Here is a 26,438-nt window from a genome sequence, read left to right on the forward strand (position 1 = left end):
CATCTTCACTAGCTGAAAAAGTAAAATAAGTACAATAGCTTAAGATGAAATACTACTACTCACACCATTTATAAGCAAGCAGAACGATGGGCAAAGTAGCAATGACAAAATTTTGTTCCAAATTGTGTGAATGATTTGACCTGTCTTACATGATATGCTGTTGCTGCTAGGGCGAGCCTGGCAATGTTGGTGCTGCTGGTGGTCCTGGTCCTGCTGGCCCTGGTGGAATCCCAGGAGAGAGAGGTGTTGCTGGTGTTCCAGGAGGCAAGGGTGAAAAGGTAAGGTGGACGGTCTAACCTGCTTTGTTATGGCATGCACAGGTTTGGGAGATGCTTGAATTTCATAAACTTAAAGACTGCAGGTTACCCCAATGCGACTTTTATTTACTGTGAAACTCTATTGCATAGTGACTCATTAGTAGTCAGTAAGTAGAGGTTTTGTTGGTCTAACAGACTGACAGTCTTTTCAGACAGTATTTTGATCTTTGCTCAGCATTTGGAATTGGTTTAAGTGGCAGTTAGTGCTTCACAGGATTGGTTAACAATGAGCTTATCTTTACTGAAGAAATACTAAAGCTGTCTTTGAGTACAGGCTTTATAGCAGGAATGGGCCTACTGATCACAAAGGACTCTGATCAAATCCTTGACTGCTCTAGGCACAGTGACCATGATAAAAGTAAATCAGTTACAAAAATGTTGTGATTATATCAGTTGTCTACATTTTAGCCAATGTAAGCCCTTATATAAAGCTGTGAAGTCTGGTTGCAAGTCCTGTTGCTACCTCTGCTTTAGCCATATAATTATCTATAAAATTGATTTTTATCTTGTTACGTACATCTCATTCTATATTCTCTTCTGTTCGTTAGTTAAACTCTAAACTGAGATTTCTAGAACTGCTTTATTTATTTTTTACTTAAAAAATCCATAGTCATTTAGCATAAATGGGAGTTGTAAGGAAATTAAGATGAAAATTGCTTGCAACTTTTTATAAAACACTATGTACTGACATGCAGATTAAAGCAAAAGAGTAGGATGTATTAAAAAAAAAAAAGAGAACAGAGTGCTGGTCTGATTTCTTGACACTAGTGATGGCCTGGATATAACTTTTTGTTATACAAAACATAGGGCGTTTTATGTGACCACTCATATGACATCATTGTTTTTAACAGTTCTTTTCCTGCTTCAAATAGAAAGTATAACACGAATACCCAAAATAATTTTTATGTATGGTTATTTCTTGACCAAAAGAAAAGGGATTTTGAGTGGGGATTTACATTCATCATTTGGAATATACATCAACTTGGGTTTGAATTTTTAATTCCATTCAAAATTCTTGCCTCCTGGGGGAAACTAAATAGGTTTCCCATGAAAGAGGCAGGCTCATAATTCTGAAAAGCATGTCAGTCCCCTTTGTCTGCAAATTCTTGCTTTGCAAGTCAATACATACTCAGCAATAAGAACGAAATAATAATCGAAGTCCATTCCCCAAACAAACTAGCATGATAAGCATCTCATATGATATGCAAGTAATACATGGATACTCAGCAAACAGTTCAAGACTTCTTTCATACGAGCTATTATGTTTGTTACCAATATGATGCTTTTTTCCTCTGTGTGTATTCTAGGGTGCCCCGGGTCTGAGAGGTGATGCTGGTGCAACAGGAAGAGATGGTGCTCGTGTAAGTATCTTTTGGTTCTACTTGAGTTTACCTTGCTACACCTCAGAACTTAAGTGACTAAAAAGGATGTTCAGGACTTCCATTTCCCACTGTATTGCATTTCTTCTTATATCTGCTCACTTTTGATACAAATCAATATGATTTTGTTGCCCCTTGTCCAGTGATGTTTGAATTTGGGGGGGAAGAGAGAAAAATTATAACTTCTCATGCACACAAGCAGAGAAATGACATCAGCAGAGAACCTTGTATTTCATAGACAGTTGTTCAGTGTGACATTATCCTGTTTAGCTTTATGGGCTCAGCCCAGACAGCTAATTTTAAAGGCAGCCTGCAAAGCCACACAAAATCATCATTAATTTGAGGTTTTGGCTGCCTGTCCTAGAATTCATACTTTGGATGGAAAATAACAGAAAAGATTTTGTTTTACAAAATCATGTGTCCTTATATTGAAAACAGCTGGAAGAAAGTCACACACCTGTCTCCAGGAGAAAGGAGAAAAAATATTAAAAGTAGTCACTCCTGCTTACATTTTGTTAGAAATGGTGTCCTGTCTCTTGACCTATAGGGTCTTCCTGGTGCTATTGGTGCTCCTGGCCCTGCTGGTGGTGCTGGTGATCGGGTAAGTCTACTCTTTGAATGAAAAAGTGTCTTGTTTGTTTATGCAGTTTACCCACGCATGAATATTTAAGATGAGGCGTTCCATAAAAAACAGTTCCATCTTTCTAGTGCACACGAGTTCTGCAAGTTTTTCAGATTTAGGAGGCAAGTGTTATTGGGACTGTAAAACTATTCAGTGAAGTTTGCCATAGCACCCAAAACCTTTTCCTAAAAGGGTAGGGAAGGGATGCACATCTACATGGCAGTGGGTTATATGGGGAGAAGATTCTGATTTAGGCTTTGTCTGAATTCTTCCCAGTTGAGGCTAATCTCCACAATCCTCCTCACACTGTGAGAAGAGGTTTTGATATGGTGATGAACAACCACACATTATCTCAGAATGATTCTTTATCCTGTCCGAGTATCGTTAGGAATTATTAATACAGGGTGGGTCAAAACAGAAGCATTTTCAGTAACACCCTCTCCATTGGAGACATGGGGTAACTCGCTATATGCGTCTGTACCACAAGATCACCTCTGTTCTGACTGCAGTGAGGCTTTCCCCTACAGTGTCATAATGTTTTCTGCCATCTGTTTTAGGGTGAAGGAGGTCCTGCTGGTCCCGCTGGCCCTGCTGGTGCCCGTGGTATCCCTGTAAGTAACAATTCCTACAACTATTCCTGTGTCAAAGACATGATGTTCAGAAAAATGCCCTTTTAAAGCCCATCCCAACCAGTCATCTCTTCTTTGTCCTCTCTTTAGGGTGAACGTGGTGAGCCTGGTCCCGTAGGTCCTAGTGGATTTGCTGGACCTCCTGTGAGTATTGTTTGAGCTTTCCTCTTATTGATGCCACGCCATTCCTCTATTTCCTTTGCATGCTTTTACAACTCCTTGTTCTGTGTGTTTTTCTGCCCATAGGGTGCAGCTGGTCAGCCTGGTGCTAAAGGCGAGCGTGGGCCTAAAGGACCTAAGGGTGAAAGTGGACCAACAGGTGCTATTGGCCCAGTTGGTGCTTCTGGACCACCAGTAAGTGAACTGTGTCTCTGTAAAATGCATGGTTCTTAACTGTGCTATGCAAGCAATACGCTAGCCTGAAGGCCTTGAATTTTGAAAAGGTAATTAAAAAAAACCCAAAACTTCGAACTAGGCTGTGAGGAAAGTCACCATACTGATTTTCACACATTATATAAACTTTGTCAATCTATTTATGTGGGCTCAGATCGTGAGTCTGGAACTGAAATGAAGAGAAAAAAAAAATAATTTTCAACTTGCCCTGAAGATCAGCAAAATCAGTCTATCTTGGACCATTCAGGGGGTGATTGTGGGTAAGTTCTGAGCTGAGGATGGTGGTATCTTCCTCTCAAAGACAGGATGTGCTGTCGCAGTCTTGACTTTCAGACCCAGTCATCCAGTAGCATATGTGCAAATTTGTCTGCACCCACTTGCACACAGGCTTTTCATGTGCTAACACCTTTATAGCTCTAAGGTATATACTACTTCACATGCATGCAGCCCATTATTGGGGAACTGGTTGAAATGATGCAGAAAGTCAGGCCCTGGTATTTCAAATACTGTAAAGTGTTGCGAGATAACATGGCTTGGGGTTCTTACTGTATGCTTCTAATAGAGCAATACCAGGCCTTTGTACTACATGGCTGTATTAGTCACACAGTGCAAACAGAAGACTTGCTGTTCTTTGCCTTACTATGTCTTTCACATTTTGACTTCCATATTTGCTTAGATGCACATAACATTTGCAAGGCAAATTCATTTGAATCATAAATGCCTTATGCAACTCTTCTCAGTCCTTACAATCTGTGAGTATTTACTACCCTAGTATCAGGACAGGAATCGTGGTTTTAGGCCCAGTCCTCCTCCTGTTAAAGTAAAAAGCAAAATCACCCTTAACTTCCATGAGGGTGAGACTGAGCCCTTATTCTGAATAGGGAATATGAACAGTCTTTGCTTGATTCATCTGTGTTTTTCAATCCTTCATACATAGGGCCCCGCTGGTGCTGCTGGTCCTGCTGGCCCTCGTGGTGATGCTGGTCCTCCTGTAAGTCTTCAGGCTTTTAGCACTGACATTGTTGCTTTTCATGAAGTCATGAAGTCATTGTTTCCTTTAAACCATATCTTCCTTTTCGCTTTCATTTTTAGGGCATGACTGGTTTCCCTGGTGCTGCTGGAAGAGTTGGTCCTCCCGGCCCTGCTGTAAGTAACTAATGAAGAAGTTCTAATGGGAGACAAGTCAGAAGTTGCATTGGTTAGGGATAATCCTCATTTTTGTTATATGGACACAAATTCTAACTGCACTTGTTTCCTTTAAACCAAATCTTCCTTTTCACTTTCATTTTTAGGGCATGACTGGTTTCCCTGGTGCTGCTGGAAGAGTTGGTCCTCCCGGCCCTGCTGTAAGTAACTAATGAAGAAGTTCTAATGGGAGACAAGTCAGAAGTTGCATTGGTTAGGGATAATCCTCATTTTTGTTATATGGACACAAATTCTAACTGCACTGGAATCACCTCAGATCCTTATAGGACTGGACGAGATAAGAAAGTCTTTTAAATTTTTAAACTCCCAGAGTGGGAGTTATGCATTTAGTTTGGTTGGTTTTTTTTTTACAATCCATCAAGCATCCCTCTGTATCTTGAGGTGCCTAACCATTTGTAAAACTCTGTGTTGCTTTAGCTTTTGTTCACCGTGAGTAACTGCATAGCCATTGATTTTGAGTGGAATAAGAAGGTCATGTCCTATTTGAAAAAGAATGTTAAGGTTATCTTCTGTCCACAGTTTCTAAAGTATCTGCAGTTCCAGCCCCTGTCTCAAGTAGGGCAACCTCTCATTGTGTTTAAGAATGTGAATCCCTGTTTCTTTATTTTTCAGCCAAAAATTCTCATTTCAAATTGACATTTGTATTTTTCTTTCCAAAGGTGTTTCCAACCTTTACCAAAAGGCACTTCTTTCCTTAGATACCCTACATTTAAATATATTGTAAATCCCAGTATCCAAAGCGAATAATCCTTTTGAATTGGAAGAGGTTTTTTCTCATAGATTTTACAGTTGCAATTAATGTCTCCAGAGCCAAATCAATATTTTCCTGCCAAATTTTGCCACTTTCACCTGCTCTGAGTAAAAAAAATAAAATCTCTCAGTTCAATAATTCTACTGATTCCAGCTATCCATGGCTAACAAAAGCAATATAAGTTGCTGCTTCAGAACAGCTGATAACCTGTTTATTGCAAAGCACAGTTTTTGTACATGGACATAAAATGAAACTTATCTCTGTTCTCCCCAGTTAATGGGTCTATACTGTAATGATATCATATTTATACTCAATCCTAGGGCATCACTGGTCCCCCTGGTCCTCCTGGCCCATCTGGCAAAGATGGTGCTAGAGGTCTACGTGGCGATGTTGGTCCAGTTGGCCGTACTGGTGAACAAGGTATTGCTGGCCCACCTGGCTTTGCTGGTGAGAAAGGTCCATCTGGAGAGGCTGGTGCTGCTGTAAGTTACTGAGTATCACATCTCATTAAAAATGTTTCTCTTCATGTAAATGTTACGGCTTCTAAGATACTTCTGGTATTTGTGAAGGGCTTTTCTCTTTTATCCACAAATTTAGCAAAGCTTTTAAGTAGAAGCTCCACTGAGACTCAAGAAATTGTTTATAGACATGTTTGACAAAACACGCCATAAAAAGTGAACCTGATCTTTGGGTCAGGTTTTTCTCTCTTTTTTTCTTGTGGTGAGTTGCATCTTTCTCTGCAAGTAGCCCAAGTGAAAGCAACAAGGCCAACTGCAGGAGAAATTACTACTTAGTCTGAGAAAGGGAAGCAGAGTCTCCTGCTCTGAAACTGAGCATCATGGATGGAAAAAGGAGGAACATGTGAACATCCATTTAGAACAATCCCAATTCATTTCTGCATCAGAAACTCTAATTTGTGGGGATTAAAGTTGTCTGACTAAAGGTTTAAGTTGTCTGACCCCAGGGTGGCTTAGAATTAGGCAAATAAATAAATGAATTTTGAGTGTCTTTAAGCTTGCACATCCAGAATTACTGGCATTTTTAAAGTCAGGCACATTTCTGTCTTACGGAAGTATGCACTTGTGTGAATTACCGCGCTGTTGTTTCTCAATAAAAACCTATAGAAATTCCTTCTGTGATCTGCAGAAGTTGCAGCTAAGAATGGACTCTTCAGTGTCATTGTCAGACATGTATGTTAAAATTTTTGGAAAGTGACAATTGAAAATTTGCCCTTTAATGTCCAGTATAAAGCAATAAATTTTCTAATTTTTATGTTCTAATTTAATTTCAATTATGAAAAACAGAATTGAACTAGTAGGCCTGACTGTAAGTTAGGATAATAATTTAGGGCAATCTGTCAGGATGATTACTTATGCCAAGTTTAGTGCCACATATGCTCAAATTTCAAGGAAATAGAAAAGTCACTTAACTAAACAACCTTTACCTTTCAAATGGTCAGTAGAGAGCTCTAAGGGTTGTTTGGAGATGTCAGATAACACCTAGAGATCTTCTAAGGCTGTCTCAGGATCAGTCTCAGATGATCAGTCTCTTCGCTGTGGAATCCCCTCACGTAGTCATCTTCTCTGTGCCGAATACCCCAATTTTCATGCATCACCCACTGTTATTGAATGGGAAGGGAAAAAGCATGTGTATAGTGTTGTTCAGAAACAGCATTTTCACTGGAAAACAGTTGTGAGGGGAGTATAACTGGCATTACATTCTTACAGACCTTTAGCTTTGGAGTTTAAAGTCTTATGGCTTGGTTAGAACTTCTTCCATGCAGGAACTAGCACTGACACACACTGAGATCCTTGGAAAGCAGTAGGTACTGTTGTAGAGCAAAACAAATGAGAAATGTGGAGAGCCATAAAAATCGATTTTTCTCTGTTAATATAAATAATATTCTCTTCATGTCATAGGGTCCTCCTGGTAGCCCAGGTCCTCAGGGTATTCTTGGTGCTCCTGGTATCCTTGGTCTGCCTGGCTCTCGGGGAGAACGTGGTCTTCCAGGCATCTCTGGAGCAACAGTGAGTATATGACTAGTTAACTGCTTTAAACAGATAGGTGTAAAGAAAAAAGTTGGAGTCCTCTCTTAAGGGAAACCAGGGAAAAGGAGATGTAGGTTCTGCTGTTTCCATTGCTGCTGCAAACAGAGGATATGGACCTAACGGACTTAGAGCCGTGGAAGAAATTATTGCTTGCTGCAGACAAACAAGACTTGTGTCTGCAGGTGAGCATATTTTTGAATGGCATCAGAGGTTTCTGATAGAAGAAAATTTAGAATGAAGATAGTATTTGGTATAGTTAGATATGTTTCTTGTCCTGGATCTGTTTCACTACTAGAATTGATTGCAAAGAAATGTTTCTCTTAGATATAGGCCAAAAGTTCTGTAAGACTGGTTTATGTTGTATTATAATGTCACATTTTGTTACCACTGTTCCTGTATTAGGGTGAACCCGGTCCCCTGGGTGTTTCTGGTCCTCCTGGTGCCCGTGGTCCCTCTGGTCCTGTGGGTTCTCCTGGTGCAAATGGTGCTCCTGGTGAAGCTGGTCGTGATGTAAGCTATGTCTTAATTCCTCTTCAGGATTGCTTTTCTTTTATTCTGAGCTGAAGACAAATACACAGAAAAGATGGATGCAACTGGAGGTTGCAAACTTGCAAACAAGCAAACTTATACCTTCCGATGTCTTCAGGGAAAATTAAAGCAGGATTCTAATAGACGTGGATTCCTGCTCCCAACTAGGTGACAAATTCTTCAAGGCACAAGTTGTGTCTGAAATACATCCTGGAGTCACTATCAGAATCTTTTGACTTTTTACTTACTTGCCAAGAAAGATGGAGTGGGAAGAAGATTACTTCATTGTTGGAGCTGGGAAAAATAGTACATCCCGGGGGATAAGGTTTTGGCTATAGAGAAGAATATATCAGGAAAGCTTGTTACCAGCAAATTTTCGTAAGCGTCATGTTAGATGCAATATACATATCTTTTAGGGAAGTATAAAAATTGCAGTCACTTTTACTTAAGGGATCTAGTGATTCGTGGTATTAAAGACAAAGTGTTTTTTAACTTAAGGCCCACTCAGAAGGCATATGAAGCACATTACACAAAATGTTGGAATTCAGTTATTGGACTTGTGCAACACTCAGCACTATTTTGGATTCCGAAGCACATAACTGAATTCCAACATTTTGTGTAATTGGACTTGTGCAACACTCAGCACTATTTTGGATTCCTAACAAAACAGATACACTTTAACATTGTGGCTGAGCTACATAATATTTCCCAATGTGCATTCCCTCACCATAAAATGTGAAGTACATTTGTAGGCTAAAAACAGGATGGAACAAACTCTGGCCTGTGTGCCAGGTACTGCTGAACTGCAGAGATCAGTGCAGGTTAAGACACAATGGAGGACCTGAGTCCTGTGAAGAAAGCGGAGTGTGGAAACGCTGGAGTGGAACAAATCGCTCCCTCTAATGCCCTGCCTTATGGGTGATTACTTGGAGGACAGGGCCCTGCCACCAGTTCTTCATAGAGCAGCAAATACTTACCCATCCAATTTAACCATCCAAGTTAGTAGTTCACCTTGAAGAAGGGTATCCATACAGTGGCTATACATGACTGACTTACACTATAAGAACAGTTAAAGGAAAGTATTAACACATTATCTTGTCTCCTGTAAGGAGATAGAAAGCTTTCTCTGAGCCTTATCAGAGAAGCTTATTTGGTAACCTGAAGCATTGTTAATACAGAACTCCTGTGTGTCCTGAGACTCACAGAATTTCAAAGAGATCAGAGAACAGTAATTTTATTTTATAAGTATTAAAAAGAAATAAACTTTCTGTTCCGTGGGAATTTTCTGAAGGAAAAGGTTTGCTAGTGTACACAGCGAAACAGTTGAAATGAAATTAACATCCACAAAGGAAGCCATTTAAGCTTGTGAAGCACCACAACAAAGTAATTTAGCTGTGACTACTGTTGGAAGTCCTTTTCTCACCACTGGCATTTTTCATCTAAAAAGCAGGTCTCAGTTTTACAAGAGTGCAAGCTAGATGAAGACCACTATTGTCTTGACCTTTTCGTTTAGAGAAATACAGCAAAACCCAGTAATTTTCTTCTATACTGAACTTGTAAAACCTAAAATATTTGAAGGCCATCTTATTTTGCTGAGAACATTAATATATTTAAGGGATTTGAGTGGTATCTATAAGGAAGAGTTTGTTATCTTCAAGATGTATGCTATCCCATCTCAGTGTCTTCTTACTCTCATGGGGAACAATTAGACTGACGCACAGTTCAGTGTGAGATGAAGGTTGATGGAATTTAATGCTTTTTCATGGTATTTCAACAGGGCAATCCTGGAAACGATGGTCCTCCAGGCCGTGACGGTGCTCCTGGTTTCAAGGTAACTTGTTCTTTTATTTTATTTCATAATCATGGAAGAAATATTCCAGTATGTGTAAGTCAGTAGTAACACACTGTCTCTCCCTTTGTGTTCCTTTGTTCCCAGGGTGAGCGTGGTGCTCCTGGTAACGCTGGTCCCAGTGGTGCTCTGGGTGCTCCTGGTCCTCATGGCCAAGTTGGTCCTTCTGGAAAGCCTGGAAACCGTGGTGATCCTGTAAGTTGATGAGACCTTAATTTTTTTTGATTAACACAGGACTAACATTTGTCCATCTTATATATCCATTATACATCAAACACCTACAATATGTGGATAACAACTTTGCTTTCTGCAGAGATGTGTTGAGCATGGAACCTTTATTAGGTATAATATACAGCAGTGACATGCATTTTCTATTCCTGTTTCAGGGTCCTGTTGGCTCTGTCGGTCCTGCTGGTGCTTTTGGTCCAAGAGGTCTTGCTGTAAGTCTGATTTCTAAATATTACAACCTTGATGCAAGAAGAGAAAACATGCTTTATTACTGCGGACTCATGACTGTGCTCAAGATATGGGCCCAAAAAGTAGTGCTTAAGGAGCTGTAAATATTTATAGACCTAGAACCTCGATCAGCATTCTGTCTTATGGGACCGATCCTGAAGCTTTTGGGATTGACACTCTTCCTGGGTGTGTTAACAGGATGGATGTGTGTGTGTGTGTATATATATATGTATGGCATAACGTAGAATGCTCATGCTTAATTTTTGCTTTGACAGTAGTATATACTTGAAGCCTTCTATTTTATTCCTCTGACACCTACATCCCTTCCTAGGGCCCACAAGGTCCACGTGGTGAGAAAGGTGAACCTGGTGATAAGGGGCATAGAGGTCTGCCTGGCTTGAAGGGACACAATGGATTGCAGGGTCTTCCTGGTCTTGCTGTAAGTAAATGATTTTCAGTATTTTGAATATAATGAGCAAAAAAAGTAAATAAGATCACCCTAGTGTGGAATTGCATATGCATAACCCAGCAGGTTGATACCACTTACTCCACTCTGCATCATCTTTCAAAGGCTATAAGATTCTTTTTAACACTCAATGCTCTTCACATAAAATGGCAAATTTTGATATTGCCGTTCATAGTTGGCTTTAGAACTGAGTACCATTAGTTGCCCTGAAATTTGACTGCATTTGGCTAGCACAGAATTCAAAAAGCTCTGCCTTTGTTTTAATATTATTTCTTATTTTGGCCAGAAATTGTAAAGCCTTTGTATCACAGAGAAGCAGAAGTAATTTGTAGATTTTATTCCCTTTAAATTCTGGTATCCCCTTTAGGAATTCTGGCTTTTATTTTAAAGCCTTCTCTGAAAACCTGAAGAAACAATATAGAGACTTTTATAGGTTATCCCCTTAAATACCTCTTTAGTCTCTCTCTCCTCCCTCTCCAAAACAGGCATTTCATACCCCAACTCCACTAATAAATGCCATTAGCCCTAGATTCCCATTCTCTGAGCCCAAATACACAGGCTGACTATAGTTCCCTCTTGAATCATGCTAATACAAATGTGTGCCACTGCATTTTTTTTAATGACTATGCATGTATCTTTCCCAATAGGGCCACCATGGTGATCAAGGTCCTCCTGGTAACAATGGCCCTGCTGGCCCAAGGGTATGTGAATTTAAGAGCATATTCAGATAACTCTCCCATTCCTTTTGTGCAATATATATGTACACTCCCATTTATATGAATCTCTATTTGTAGTGTTTTCTACTGTCATTAAACTGTTCGAGTTTCCTTTTAGGGTCCACCTGGTCCTTCTGGTCCTCCTGGTAAAGATGGTCGCAATGGTCTCCCTGGACCTATTGGCCCTGCTGGTGTGCGTGGTTCTCATGGTAGCCAAGGCCCTGCTGTGAGTATAACTTATTTTTTGTTGATTTAACACATTTATGTCACAGTTACAAGAAAATAACTTCAAAAGCCTAGCAGTTTAGGAAAAGATGTGGTTTTCTTTATTAAAAAAAAAGACTTCCAAATGTCTGTTGTTATTTAACATTGAACATTTCCCTAATAGGCCTAAACCTGAAGTCCTTGTTCATTCCTTATGGCCAGACAGCAAATACACAAAGAAGATGTGGTAGTCCCACACTGTGCATCTTCTACTGCTTGAACCCATAGTAGTCACCACAGGGCAGGTCCATATGTGCTGCCTCAGATTAGAGTGGAGGGTGCTAGGAATTAAGTCAGACTATGCATGCGTGGAAGCATTTAATCCAGAGAACCATATGTCTAATAGAGTGCTGCTTGTCTTTTGCTTTTGAAAAACTTTAGGGTCCTCCTGGTCCTCCTGGTCCCCCTGGTCCCCCTGGTCCCAATGGTGGTGGATACGAAGTTGGCTATGATGCAGAATACTACCGGGCTGATCAGCCTTCTCTCAGACCCAAGGATTATGAAGTTGATGCCACTCTGAAAACATTGAACAACCAAATTGAGACCCTGCTGACCCCAGAAGGCTCCAGAAAGAACCCAGCCCGCACATGCCGTGACCTAAGACTTAGCCACCCAGAATGGAGCAGCGGTATGTTAGTGCCAGATATTTGCCCTTTCTGGCTCAGGGAGTACTTCCAGCTTATTCGCTTGCTTTGATGAATGGTATCCTTGGCCACCCAGTGAAAATACTAAATAACCAATGAAGAAGTTCTCTCTGCCTCCACTGAAAATAGATACAAGAACATTCTGAAAAGCTCTTTATAGCTATTGTTGCGTGATTATTGCAATAATTTTTTGAAATAATACAAAAATATTCAACCCTAACTTTCAAATACAGCTGCTTATACATTAACAATCTAGCATACGTATTTATCCCAGTTACCACCTTAATATTGTACCTAGTTGTGATATTTATGACCTCTCTCTGAGTTCCTATATCAAACAAGTGAATATAAACTGAATGCAAGTGTTGGGCTGAGTGAACTACTGTTCGCATTTCTTTCCTCAATGTCAGGCTTCTACTGGATTGATCCTAACCAAGGCTGCTCTGCAGATGCCATTAGAGCATATTGTGACTTTGCCACTGGTGAGACTTGCATCCATGCCAACCCTGACAATATTCCCGCTAAGAACTGGTATGTCAACAAGAATCCCAAGGACAAGAAGCACGTATGGTTTGGTGAGACTATCAATGGTGGCAGCCAGGTAAGTGATATATAGGAGGATGATTGTTTCCTACAGTGCTGTCTGAAGAATTCCCAATTCACTGACTCTCAGCAAGCAAACACATAAATTAAACTCTCTTAGAGGAGAAATATGGAAAAGGGAACTACCTTTTATCTCAAGGGAACAGAGCTGCAGTTCTGGTTTGGATCACAATTTGCTAAAAGGATTTCTCAGTATTGTTCTAATTTTTTCTTGGTGTCTGCAAATGATCAATTCAGCATGACTAATGGCTATTGCTAAGGGAAGCCTGGACTGGAATATGGTACATTAGTATAAAGACAGTCCAGAAACTGTCTGAAAAAGTAAGAAAAACATCTTTGCTTATTCTTTTAATTGAGATTTTTTTTACATATGACACTGTTCCTGGAAAGATACTTATTACACATCACTGATCCTGAGTATATGCCACCGTAACATTCAGAATTGCCACTGTAAGTAAAAACAAGAAATTTGTCTACTTGCACATTCAACACTGTACCAGCCAATTGCAAATAAATCACTTTTGTACAGCTAAGGAGATCTAATTACATAATTATTAAATGAAATTGAGTTCATCTTATGATGAAATCAGTGTTCAAGATCTTTTATATAAAAACATAGACTGATCACACTGGGTCAGAACAAATGTCCGGGGTAGTCTAGGGTCCTGTTTCTTACAGTGGCTAAAAGTAGATGCTGTAAAAGAATATAAGAATGAAGTAAACATTTGTAATATCCACAGACACTATTGTATTAGACTCAAAAAACAAAAAAGTCAGGGTTTTCTTGAGACGGGCATTGTTTCTGTGTGTCTATGGAAACAATAGATTTCTCTTCCTTGAACTTGTCTGATCTTGTATTTGAATCCACATAAACTGTTAACACCCTATCTTGGAACGGAGTTCTACAACTTAACTACATCCACTCACATCTGGTTTTCAACCTACCTCCTACTAGTTTTATTTGATGCTCTTTAGTTGCAATAGACAAGTGATCGCAGACTTATGTGATGATTTTTTTAACGTTCCTAGAGCAAATACCACATCACATACTTCCATTACAAACATCCACCTTTCCCCAGCAATACAACTGACTGGGTTCCTTTCTGTTTTTCAGTTTGAATACAATGATGAAGGAGTGACCTCAAAGGATATGGCCACCCAACTTGCCTTCATGCGTCTGCTGGCCAACCATGCCTCCCAGAACATCACCTACCACTGCAAGAACAGTATTGCCTACATGGATGAGGAAACTGGCAACCTTAAAAAGGCTGTTATACTGCAGGGATCCAACGATGTTGAACTACGAGCCGAAGGCAACAGCAGATTCACTTTCAGTGTTCTTGAGGATGGCTGCTCTGTAAGTAACGCAGAAACCGTGGGCACCATGATTGCCCATGCTTAAGCACGTGATTAGGGACAGAGTTGTGCTTTGATTCAGAATTAGATTATCAGTCAGACCAGCAGAATTTTATGCAGTGAAGATAAATAGCCTACAAAACCAACTATGCCACTTTAACAAGTGGGAAGGACTGGGGTACAAACAAAACCTACCTTGTACTGTGCAGTGTGGCAAAAAAGAAAAAGCTTTTCAGAGGGACCAGACCCAAATTCTGTGTAAGCTGAAGATTGATGAGAAAATCGCACACAAGCTGTAGTAGGGGCAGGATCTTTAAGTCCTGAAAATCTCAGGCAGGGTTCTCTGAGGGTTTAACATCAGTGTGAATAATATGGTAGTTTATGTAAAGCATCACACATGTGACTCCAGAAGATTAAAGTAAATATTTTCTCTGTATCAGAGATCTAAACAGTTGGATATGGGTATCTGATTTGCAAACAATGGCAGCAAAATTAATAGGAAATTCTTTCAGAAATTATCCATTCAGGTGAAACAATTCTCGATACTATGAACAATGCAATAACAATTGTAATGAATCTTCTCTTGCAGAGAAAGAACAATGAATGGGGCAAAACGATCATTGAATACAGAACAAATAAGCCATCTCGCTTGCCCATCCTTGACATTGCACCTTTGGATATTGGCGGCGCTGACCAAGAATTCGGTTTGGACATTGGCCCAGTCTGTTTCAAATGAATGAACTAAAATTAACTTAAAGCCTCTCCCAAATTATTCTCTTGTCATTTCTTTTTATAATGAAAGCTGACTCCTTCCATTTCTTCTGTTCATCTACTTGCTTAAACTCTGGGCGAAAGAGAAGGAGAAGAATTGATTGGAGCATTGTGCAATGAAATTTAATACAGCCCCAAAAGGACTTGGAAGTCTTTCAAGATTTAACACCTTGCTTTGGGAAATGTCAACCTTTGTAAAGAAAAAAACCAAAATAAAAAATCATGAAAGTTTGCACCACTTGTGGCCTTTGAATGTCTTCCACAGAGGAGGTTTAAAACCACGACTTCCAAAGGTTTAAACTACCTCATACACTAAATCAAGTGTGATCCACATCTTTTGTAGGTACTTCTCCGTATGATCTGAGGTACTTTCAGTTCCACTCAAAATACAGTGGTGCTAACTGCATTATTACAGAGTATCTTTCCAATACTTGAATTTTGATGGTGCTAGTAGCATTTAAAGTATCACTTCTCTGTTTCTTTGAAGTCTGTCTCAAAACTTAGAATGTCCTGTCTCTCCCGCAGCTTAAGCATGTGGATCATTTTTCCTCATCTTTGTCCTCTTCCTCCAAAATCAGGTGCTCCTGCTTTCAAATCTCATTTCCATCTTCTACAATGGGTTAAAAAAAAAAATCATCATTTCTCAAAAAAAGAAAGAAAATGTATTTTGTATATGTGAGATGTTTAAATAAATTGTGAAAAAATGAAATAAAGCATGTCCAGTGTTCCAAAAGAAACTATTTAATGAGTTAAGTTACTTGCTTAGATGCATTGGCAGATATTCATACCCAGAATTTACAATACATTTGCATTACTGCAACTATCTTAGCCCATTGCCGTAAAACATCTGCTTAGAGCATTCGAAGTCTGCCTACAGCTGTCTTACGGGTGTCGTTGTCTATTCAACTCCTCATTTGAACACCACCTTTTGAAAAGTCCATAAGAAACTTAGTAACTCCGTGCTCATAGTATGAGAAGATCAAAAGCAAAAATAATTCCTTCCTTTTTTTCCAAATGCTAAGCAGGATTAATGGCCGAAAGAAGAAGAACGAGGCTTCTGTCTTCCACTTGAAGACAGAAAGCTCCTTGGTGTTGAGAGAGCTCTGCTGGCTGATGCCATGCTGTAATCAGCAGAGCCGTGCTGTGTGCTTTTGAAATGATGTGCAGAAGTCCATGCAAGGAATCTCTAAATTTAGTTCTCTTGTCAGGAAGATCAGGGTTTGTTAGGCCCGCATAGTCCATCCAGTTCTGAATGATACACAGAACTATCTGCTGTTGTTAACCTTCATAATTTACTATCGCAAAAAACACCACGAGAAGCAAAAACTGTTCTTATCTGAGGCCTTTGAAGAGACTGCTATCATACAGTGCTTTTCTGAAAACCCTAAATGAACTGCAATTCCAACAGCCATGTTTTTGGGAAGGCGCTTGGGAGAACGCACAAAGGACCTTGAGGTCAACAGCAAAAGCAGGTAAGGGAAGAGGTGAGACAGGCTTAGTCAGCAGGAACCCCCAAAGGGAAGCATGAAGAAATTATCCAGAAGGTCCCTGTAACCTGAAGAAAGCACCACTCCAACGGTTAGCAGCTTGACAGTCTGAAGGCAGCTCCAAACAGTGCAAGGAGGAATAAGCACTAAAAACTGATTCTAAAGAACAGTTCTTCATTCTTGCTTGCAATGAATTGATTGAGGAAAAAAGGGGCAAATACCAAAACATGGCCCTAAGTGCAGCTGCCATGTGCCCACAGCTGTGTGCTGAATTAACAGAAGGGGAATTGCCATGATAAAATACAGCCCTTTTTTTCTTAAGTGAGTAAAACATACTGCAGGTAAACACCTGCGTTTATTCATTGGACCATGATGATTCTTAGTGTTAGTACTTCAATCATTGTCTTAGTATTTCAAAATACAATTTTTGTTGTTGTAAAAAGAAAATAATTACATGCTTTAAAATGGTAAGAGTTCTTTTCTCACGTAGCTTATCTACACACATCTACACATATCTACACACTTATCTACACATACATAGAATTCTATGATTCTACACGCCAGGAAGTTCCTACAAGGACTGAAAAAGTACACTTACATCCCTCAGTCTATGTAATCTACTAGGATGTATGCAAAGGTTATTGCTAGGACTAGGAGGTGGATTATTGCTGTCTGGGAAGGAAAAAAAAACCCGCAGTTTTTGGGTTTGACGTTTAGAAAGGAAACTACAAAGGGCAAATGCTGTCTCTTTTGTCATCTTCTGATCTCTCCTTTGCTCTCTGTGATCTATTCCATGGCATGTCCTGCTAGGCAGAGAACGCTTCCTTTCTACGAGCCCATCGGTAACATCCAAATTCTTCTGTGTTTTCACGCCTTCGCCACAAAAGTGGACTCACTGGGAAATTAAACTGGAAAAAACACACAGCACCTACCTCACAACTTCTAGCCTCATTAGCACCGAGAAGATACTCAGTTTGGCCTGCAGGTTTTGAGCTCATCAGAATTTACCGCCCAATCAAGCATTTTGCTTATGCTATGCACAATACTGAAGAAACTGTCTTTCCTCTCAAGGACCGTAGCTGAAAATAAGTGAGATGAACTGCAGACAGCGCAGGAAGCCTTCGTATTGTCTAATTTCAGGAATATAAAATGTTGAGTAAACTTCTGGTGAAGTGAGCTTAATCATCTTTGGGAGTGGTCTGCCTCCCTATAAGGGAGGATTATCACTTTAGATAAAGTGATCTTTAGATCACTGAGATTATCACTGGAGAATTTAATTATAAGCAGGTATGCATCAGCAGTAATGCAACTAAACAGTTAGCATAAATTAGCTAAAACAATAGGGTTAAAATAGGTTAAAGTTTGCATTCGGAACAGGAAAGAAACCTGGAAGGAAAGGAAAATAGCTGGAGTAATTATGTGAAAGATAAAGTTTGCAGCAAGCCCTGGCTGTACTGCATAGGAACAGAATTGCTGGAGAAGCTGCGTAAGGCTGGTGAGAGACTAAGGGCCCACTGACACGCACAGGGCTCGGTTGTGGTATGATTGTGTAAATTAAAGTACTGCAGCATTCAGACACATCACTTGTGTGATCAATAAATGTGTCCTGACCGTCAGTTCCTTATGCCATCTCCCCAGGAGATGAACAGAGATTAAAAGGCTCCTGTCAGTAGGTGCTTCGAATTGCATCTAAGCTGAAGCCTGAAGTCTCCAGTGCAAATATTCCTTACTGTATCCATAAATCTCACTAAAAAGTCTTCAGAAGTGTTTAAAGTGCCTCTGTGTGTATGAACTGGGCTTGCTACGTAGTCTTCTTGACACCTGAGTTTTAGTTGTTGTGATGAGCAACAGTTCTTGGGGCTGGTTTGCACTTTCATAAGCATGTATTTCTACGAGCACAACTCCCTTGCAGTCAGCCTGTGATCCCAGTATGCAGGGGAATCATTCGGATAAACAGGAATCAAACAAAACAGCAGTTGCTAGGGGGTGATGAATTCAGTCTCCCCTTTCCTTGCTCCTCCTGAGCGTAACCTGCTCTCCTGGGGCCAGCATCAGGCTGATATGTGCTGTTTCCCGTTTCAGCAGGCTCAGCTAGCAGCACGTTGGGCTCCCTGTGGCATGTGCTTTTGCGCGAACGTGGTGTAAGTAGGTAAAAAATAGAGGTGATGAGAACACGGTAAATTTGACCAAGGTAGAGCGAAAGGAAACTTCAAAACCTGGAAAGCTGTTGTAGAAGGGACGGTTGTAACTGCGCAGGCTGCTTCACTGGGAAGAGAATCATGAGCCACTGACAATTATCTTAAAGATCTCTGTTTATCAGTTTAAAATATGAATACTATGCCAAAGACTATGAACAGACAGATTTCCTTTAATACAAGTGAGGGACAAAACAACGTTAACAGATGAACAGATCTACATTTCCACCACACAGCTTTAAATTGCAGCTTTTGACGTGACTTTTGATCAGTTTTGCTGTCGTGCTTAGTGGTTTCAGACGGGATCTCCTAGAAGCTGTTTTTCCACCGCCCACTTGATGCAGTGTTTTCCAGTATTAGAATAATGTATACCAATTTCAAACAATGAAGTAATAGCAAGTTCAAATAAAGAAATTCTTAGGCATGCTACCAGAAGTAATCTCTAATTCATCTAGCTTTACTCAGGCTTCATTCCAAGCTCATTAAAATACCACTAATTTTCTGTATTGTTCCCCCATAAATCTCAGATGCAAAATGAATACAATCTATGGTGCATAAACGAAGATCTTCCGCAGAAATGACTGTATTTCCATATTCTTTGGCCGGAGTAAATTTGTCCTTTCCTGGAAAATAGGTGGTTGAATACAGGTGTTAAATGAGCAAAATTTCCTAAACGTGATTCCATGCTTAAGTATACTCTCCAGCTACTCATGAAATGATGGTTCTCATTAAGCCAAATATAAGTATTAAAACAAACAAATACAACATTTGAATGCCACTTTGAACACAAGTATTTGAAATATATATAATTCATTCCAATAGTTATTGTCAACACCATCTTAAAAACACATATATGTTTTATTTTCTGTTACTGCTTTCAAGCCACCGAAATCGGTTCTTTGGGTGAAATGAAACAGGTTTTCCCAAATGCCAATTCTTAAGACCCTTAGTGAAACAGCAAGAGCAGTTCTCCACCATTTCCACATGCGTAGTGCACCACCTATTGACTGTTGGACTCGATGATCTTAGAGGTCTTTTCCAACCTCAATGATCTTAAGTATACTCTCCAGCTACTCATGAAATGATGGTTCTCATTAAGCCAAATATAAGTATTAAAACAAACAAATACAACATTTGAATGCCATTTTGAACACAAGTATTTGAAATATATATAATTCATTCCAATAGTTATTGTCAACACCATCTTAAAAACACATATATGTTTTATTTTCTGTTACTGCTTTCAAGCCACCGAAATCGGTTCTTTGGGTGAAATGAAACAGGTTTTCCCAAATGCCAATTCTTAAGACCCTTAGTGAAACAGCAAGAGCAGTTCTCCACCATTTCCACATGCGTAGTGCACCACCTATTGACTTAGACACTAATTACCAGCCCCTGAAGAGTATTTTTCTAGGTTTTTTTCCTGAATTCATTGTCATGGTTACTATCCAAATCTCCTCAGCTGCCTGTGGCCAGGAATATCCCAAGGGCTATTTCTACAAAATGTCAGCATCACAACTCATCCTAAAAATATAATAGGTTATCAGAAGAACACCCATCTAAAGCAGAAAAGCTCCTGGCAGCAAACTGCAGTCTCACTTGGGGTAGAAAAGGCTCAAGACAATAATAATTTAGTCTTTTAGTTGTCAGGTTCTATGAATCCAAAACAGCAGATGCAAAATCATCTGGTTAATAGCTCCCCAATGAACCAAATGCTTGTCAACATGCTGCCCGTAACTCACTTATCAGTCTCCTGCAACCAGCTCTGTGCAAAGATACTGCTGTTAAATGGACTTCTGTCATTTTAGGTATGCAGTACATTTGGTAGTGATCTGGAACAGGTCAGAGCAAAAAGAATTTTATTTACAGAGGAACTGCAGAACTGGGTGCCTTCTGTTCCACAATACTGCTACGAGGTTTATAAGGACACAGGTGGCAGAAAGGAAATTCAAGATGGCATCTCACAGATGTCTCTTTCTTCCTCTCTATCTTCCTAACAAACTGCTAGATGCTTACTCAGCTCCCACAGTCAGAGCCTTAGCCTTTGAGCACACCCCGTGTTTTCAGACGAGAAAATCAATTGGAGAAGTAGAGCATTTATACCACCTCTCTTTCTAAGCAATCCATTTACACTGGAATCACTCCAGACTATTTAATTTTATCTTAATCCAGGGCAAGGTTTCAACTTTTTCCTCCTGTTGTCTGCCTGCACTTCTGGAAAGGTTAAAAGTTATTTTTGCAAGGCAAAGACAGCCTTGTCCTGAGGCATAAGTGGAAGCCATTAACAACTGCACCCATGCTTGAGTAAACTATTCACAACCCACTAAATTAGCCTCCAGACCTCACGGTGGGATTTGGACATCAGGCATCGACAATTATGCTTTTCACAAATATATATATATATATATATATATACAGGGTTAACATGAGGTTCATAATGGGGGAAAATGGTAGCAAAGCAGTTTGAGGTGAGAACGGGTTTGGATGCTCTCTCATCACTGATGGAGGGCACAAGTTTCCTCCACAAATTGCCACCGTAGAAGTCAACCGACATGGTTATTTCAGAAATGCCAGTATTCCAAGACTCTTACCATGACAACACACCAGCGGTAGCATTTATTGGGTGTCTGATATGAACAGCCTCTGCATCAAGTTCCTGAAGCATTAAGTCCACAGTAGGAGTGCAGAACGTCTTTCCTCCATATTACAGAGTCAGAGTAGGGGAGAACTGGGCCCTTACTGTTTGCAAAGGCAGGCAATGGCACAGACCTCGTATTTCTATCACCACGCATCTTTTTTTCAAACAGAAGGTAGTTCTCACTTCAGAAAGCAAAAAAGGGATCTTTGATCCTGTGTCTTGAGGTTTAACTATTTTGTTAAAATTCAAACTATCCAGGAGAGCAGCATTTCCTCAGCCTACTCATACTCTTTCTGAAAAAAAATCTAGATTACCTAAAAACTGACAGGAACAATAGGATGTCTGAGTAACTAAATAATGTAGTAGTAATCACTAGATGTTATAATTTTTGTAAATATTAATGATATTAATCAATTAACCATTTAACTACATTTAATTAGGACATTATTGATTAATGCTGGTATTATACTATTAAATCACAATAATTAAATAATTACGTATGTGGTAATTAGAAATTTCCCATTAAAAAACAGAATTTGCTTTTGGTTTTCTGTTCAAGTAGTTCTACCATGTTCATGACTGTTGGAGGAATATCTGTCCCTTTCTTCTTTCCACACCTTCTTCCATCCTTAACGCCAGGATGGCAAACTATCTCACCCTGCCGGCTCTACTTCTACACTTAGGTTTCTTTTTAAGTGGGTACACTTCCATTACCCCACCACCATACCCAAATGCTTTTTGTACTCTTCCCAGAAGCAGTAAATATGGCCAGGTTCTCAGGCCTGGGAAAAATCATGCAATAGCCTAATTGTTGAAATGATCTTCTCTACTTAGTGGTCTAAAGGACAGGGTTTTGTCTTCATGAAATCCTCTCTCCCTAATGATTATAGGTTTTTCTGGGCAATTTTGTGCAAAGGGGTTTACCACTACCTTTTGGTTAAGGTATTTAACATCTCAAGGTGTTAGTCTCTGCTCCTGACTCCCAGTAAATTCTCTACACAGTGCCTAGAATATGTGTCAAGAAGAGTCACCCACACAGAGCCTTCCTTAATTTAGGCAAAACGCTTTTCATGTTTACAATTGTTTCTGGTTGATAGTCTTTTTTACCTTCACCTTAATTTTTATCTTTCAGCATTTCACAGGGAATAAGACTAACTTTAATTCCTCAGTTCAAAAGAACATCCATGGCTATTATTGCTGTACCTATCTCTACACCATGTTTGGTTTACCACAGTCATCTAAAATTTCAATTCCTACAGAAGCTGCACATACCCAAAATGATTGGTTCCCCGGACCCTGCAATGAGATCCAAAGGACCTCTGCTTATTCTTCCGCAAAGAGGGCAAACCACATCCATGCAGAGCGCCTGCCTCACAGTACACAAAGAGTAGAATTAAAGTGTGTATCGTCTTCATATCTCTCGGCTACTTTCATTTGCAAATAGATACAAGAGGTCCTTTGAACTTTTTCAGTTCCATATTTGGTTCCGGGGTACAGACTTCAAATACTTTATTTCATATAGTTCCTGTAACTTTTGAAACTATTGTTTTAGGTAGTAGTCTCCAATTTGTTGAATATCTTAAGAGTTAAGGTTAAGAATTCCTTCCCTGTGCAAGACAAGCTGGTGGTTTGTGCCTGCAGATGAGAATGTCCTTGGCTGGCTCCATTCCCTGTGCCTGCTTTCTTTGCCAGGTGAAAGGAACTAACGTTTCAGCTCCTTCCTCCTGAGCTGGGATGCCCTCAGCTCCTTTGGGAGTATGAGCTCTTTGTCTCTCCTGGAGATTCAGGAATTACATTCCTGCCCCCCACCACACCCCCCACTGCAGGTTAACCATTACATATGCATTTTGACAAGCATGTCCAACAGTAAACAACACCATTTCTAAGATCTTGCTCATGTTTAAGCCAGTGTTTCTCTGGCCCTGTGTACGATGATATTACCATCTCCATAGCCTTTACTGTTTTCTGTATATCAGGATCTCATTGATCACTTCTTTGCAATAAGACTTGGGTATCCATTCCAGGTGTGACCACTCTGTTAATAAAATTATGGGCCAAGGACTGACCTTTGGATTAACTGAGTTTCTCTCTCACCTTCTTTCATGGTCCATATCAACGTTCTTATCTTCTCCTTATCTTCTGCTCCAGAAGCTTAGTCTATAAACCTGTCCTCTATGTTAATTCTACATAAATACAGCGGAAATTTCATATGCAACAACTCAGTAGCTGTTTTCTGTGAGCTTTGTCTAAACAGCTCCTTTACCTCTTTGCCACAAACATGATAGTGCACTGTTCAAACACAACATGAATAATTGCATTGATTCCTATTGACCCCTTCATCTGTTTCTTAGCATGGTTACAAATTTTAATAGATATGTCAGTTAAACTCATAGCCTTTTACTATCTGAAGCTCTGAAATTTAAGACAGTATGATCTTCCAAAAATAACAATTTTAAACTGGTTACCTGATATGATCTGGATCTAGTCTGTTGAAAAACAACTGGGATTTCTTTTCCATTTTCAAGTTGCTTTGCACTCTTCTGCCACCTTGAGGGCATAGAGCCATCTTCTGAAAACCAGGAGGTGTTTCCAAGACATGTCTTACTTGTAGAGTGAAAGCACTCTGTCAAAACCAACAGATAAGACCAAAGATCTCTTCCGGTTTTATTAGCTGCTCTTTTGCATCTAGATCAAGGCCAGCTTGGCCTTTTTTCTTGGCTATTGGCTCACCTCTTTACCAGCTCATTGTCTGCTTCCTGCTCCCAAGCCAATAGTACGCTAGAGTTTTTGCCTTCAGCTTTGAAAACAGCATTTTGGTTGCCTCTTTCCTAGTATTTAGATCCTTATGCTCCAGCACTATAGAAAGGAAGACATCTCAAAATGATTAAATTCTTGCATGTACCATGAAAACAGGCAGACGGGCAGTGGAGAGAGAGCCCTACCAGTTTTCCCTGCGAGAGAAGGGCTGACTGATAAAATGGTAGCAAGAGAGAGCTGCTGAAGGATATAGGCTTCAGTGGTTTCACTCCATATTGATTTGTTCTGGTTTTAGGCTTTAGAGAAAATCATATTCTGTCAGTTAAACCTTTCAGTACGAGTGTTTTTAAAGCATAAGCAAAAACATCACATCAAAGACTTAGCTCCATTTGCCTGTCATAACAGCAATTATTAAAGTGTGCCATGCACAGGAGATTTAAAGCTAGAAGCAACCAGTAACAGCTGTCCTGCAGATTCCAACTCACCAGGCTCTTACACAAAATTTCTGGAAATGGCACAAGTACTTGGCTATCTGTTAATTCCTAAATGACAAATCTTTGCTAAGCCTGAGGTGCACAGTAGCCCATGTTGATATTTTGTATATATATGTTTACATTTCAACATCATAAAATTAAATAGACCCATTAGAGGTCACAGCAACCCAACAGAGCACCGCAGAGACAAACAGATATGACAGAACAATGTGAACCCTAAGGAACACTCTGTAACATTCCACTTAAATTAAACTATTTCTATGCAATTTCATCTTTAAATAATGACCCGTGGAAATATTTTTGTCTGTTAATCCATTACAGATACTTTAGCAAACTAGTGTTTTAATGAGCCTGAGGCTAACAGACAATTTGTTTTCCAATGTTTCATAGAATCATAGAATGGTTTGGGTTGGAAGGGACCTTAAAGATCATCTAGTTCTAACCCCCGTGCCACGGGCAGAAGAAAGAGGTGAACCCGTCCCTGGGTGGGCTCGAACCACCAACCTTTCGGTTAACAGCCGAACGCGCTAACCGATTGCGCCACAGAGACTCCCTGGTTATGATTATCTTTATAATAAAAAATAATTTTCCTTCCTAAAATGAAATTACCTTCCTAAAAACATTGATTCCAAGTAGCAGAGATACTCTGCATTAAATCCTACTATATCCTAGAATCTTTCAAGCTGACAAAAACCTTACAATACTTCCTTGTAGTAGATTATTTCATATAGAATCTAAGCAATTCAGCGTTTAAATGCAAAAACTACTCAGCAGCTGTCTGCAAATTCCAATAAGAAATTACAAAGGAAAATAACTAAGATTGTTCTTATTGGAGAAATTATATTGGCTGGTAGTTTCTCCTTATTAGTAGTGAGAAAAGAGCCCTCTTCCAAAGGCTTGAACTCTCGCTATCAAAATCAACAGATAGGGATCTTTTCCTCCCTGACTTCAGTCAAGCATGCCCAGTTCCACCAAATTTCAAACTCATTTAAAGAAACTTGGGAAAATAGCATAACTCTAAAGATCCAGAGTTGTATCAAGTTCAGTGAGAAATGACCTTCTGGAGATATCTTTATAAAAACTGACTTCTTCCATTTCTAATACAGCTTGGTTTTCACTCCTAAAAGAATATTACAGAATCAAGTGTGTAAATATCAGTTGCTCGGAAAAATCGGAGCTGACAAGACATTTATTAATTTCAAAAACAGTGTATTTTTGCACTGGTGTCCATAACAGTCAATCACAATTTTTCATTCACAAATAAACTTCTCATGCTTTGACTTTTCCATTTCAGCTTTTGTCCCATAAACTAATCAGACCTTCCCATTTTTAGATTTGCTTTTAAATTATAAATTCCATAGCTTGTTCATAGGCTGGTTCCACAGTGAAATACGTGCCACTTTCACAGTCAGCCAGTTTCACTGCCTGGAATATTGCTGGATAAGTAACATCATCTGAGAACATGAAGGGAAGGCTGCTGAATGAGGACAGCTTAAAAGTTGCTCTGCGGAGCTGGGGTATTCTCAGTGGCCAGCCGAAGGGTGCTGTGCAGCCTCCCTCCAGCAGCACTAAATAATCTAGTCAAGTATTTGCCAATTGACATAGGTATATTTAATATTTTACTTTCTATTTTGGAGGGGTTCTGAAACACTGAATTGCACAAAAATAGTGGCAATTATACATGAGTGAAAATAGGTCGGTAGGTTTGGGGTCTGAAACCCGGTAGAACATTCTTCCAGTTTCTCATAGCCAGTAGGAGATGCCACTTCATTCATCATTAATACTTACATTGTCCTTAATTTTTCTTTAGCCAAATGTTCTTTGTGACATTGAAGTTTGCCTCTGTTCAGGCTCAAAGGATTTAGTTTC

The 26,438-nt window shown here is 39.7% G+C and overlaps 1 protein-coding gene and 1 non-coding gene across 3 annotated transcripts in view; one reads left to right on the forward strand and one right to left on the reverse strand.

Moving 5' to 3' along the window:
* Positions 1 to 15,731, forward strand: part of COL1A2 (collagen type I alpha 2 chain) — a 43,224-nt gene extending 27,493 nt beyond the window's left edge. For both annotated transcript variants that reach the window (XM_009286338.1, XM_009286337.1), the window contains exons 32-52: positions 171 to 278; positions 1,625 to 1,678; positions 2,244 to 2,297; positions 2,876 to 2,929; positions 3,038 to 3,091; positions 3,194 to 3,301; positions 4,278 to 4,331; positions 4,433 to 4,486; positions 5,618 to 5,779; positions 7,217 to 7,324; positions 7,748 to 7,855; positions 9,651 to 9,704; positions 9,810 to 9,917; positions 10,109 to 10,162; positions 10,510 to 10,617; positions 11,292 to 11,345; positions 11,479 to 11,586; positions 12,006 to 12,252; positions 12,679 to 12,869; positions 13,986 to 14,228; positions 14,817 to 15,731. In XM_009286338.1, coding sequence (XP_009284613.1) covers positions 171 to 278; positions 1,625 to 1,678; positions 2,244 to 2,297; positions 2,876 to 2,929; positions 3,038 to 3,091; positions 3,194 to 3,301; positions 4,278 to 4,331; positions 4,433 to 4,486; positions 5,618 to 5,779; positions 7,217 to 7,324; positions 7,748 to 7,855; positions 9,651 to 9,704; positions 9,810 to 9,917; positions 10,109 to 10,162; positions 10,510 to 10,617; positions 11,292 to 11,345; positions 11,479 to 11,586; positions 12,006 to 12,252; positions 12,679 to 12,869; positions 13,986 to 14,228; positions 14,817 to 14,963 — 2,232 coding nt within the window. In that variant the 3' untranslated portion in view covers positions 14,964 to 15,731. The remainder of the gene's footprint in view (positions 1 to 170; positions 279 to 1,624; positions 1,679 to 2,243; positions 2,298 to 2,875; positions 2,930 to 3,037; positions 3,092 to 3,193; positions 3,302 to 4,277; positions 4,332 to 4,432; positions 4,487 to 5,617; positions 5,780 to 7,216; positions 7,325 to 7,747; positions 7,856 to 9,650; positions 9,705 to 9,809; positions 9,918 to 10,108; positions 10,163 to 10,509; positions 10,618 to 11,291; positions 11,346 to 11,478; positions 11,587 to 12,005; positions 12,253 to 12,678; positions 12,870 to 13,985; positions 14,229 to 14,816) is intronic.
* A 9,314-nt stretch (positions 15,732 to 25,045) lies between these two features.
* TRNAN-GUU lies at positions 25,046 to 25,119 on the reverse strand. Its single transcript has one exon. It is a non-coding gene; the product is annotated as a tRNA-Asn (tRNA).
* Between the last annotated feature and the right edge of the window lie 1,319 nt (positions 25,120 to 26,438).

This window comes from Aptenodytes forsteri, unplaced genomic scaffold, assembly GCF_000699145.1.
Source record: "Aptenodytes forsteri isolate BGI_AS27 unplaced genomic scaffold, ASM69914v1 Scaffold55, whole genome shotgun sequence".
Lineage (NCBI taxonomy): Eukaryota > Metazoa > Chordata > Aves > Sphenisciformes > Spheniscidae > Aptenodytes > Aptenodytes forsteri.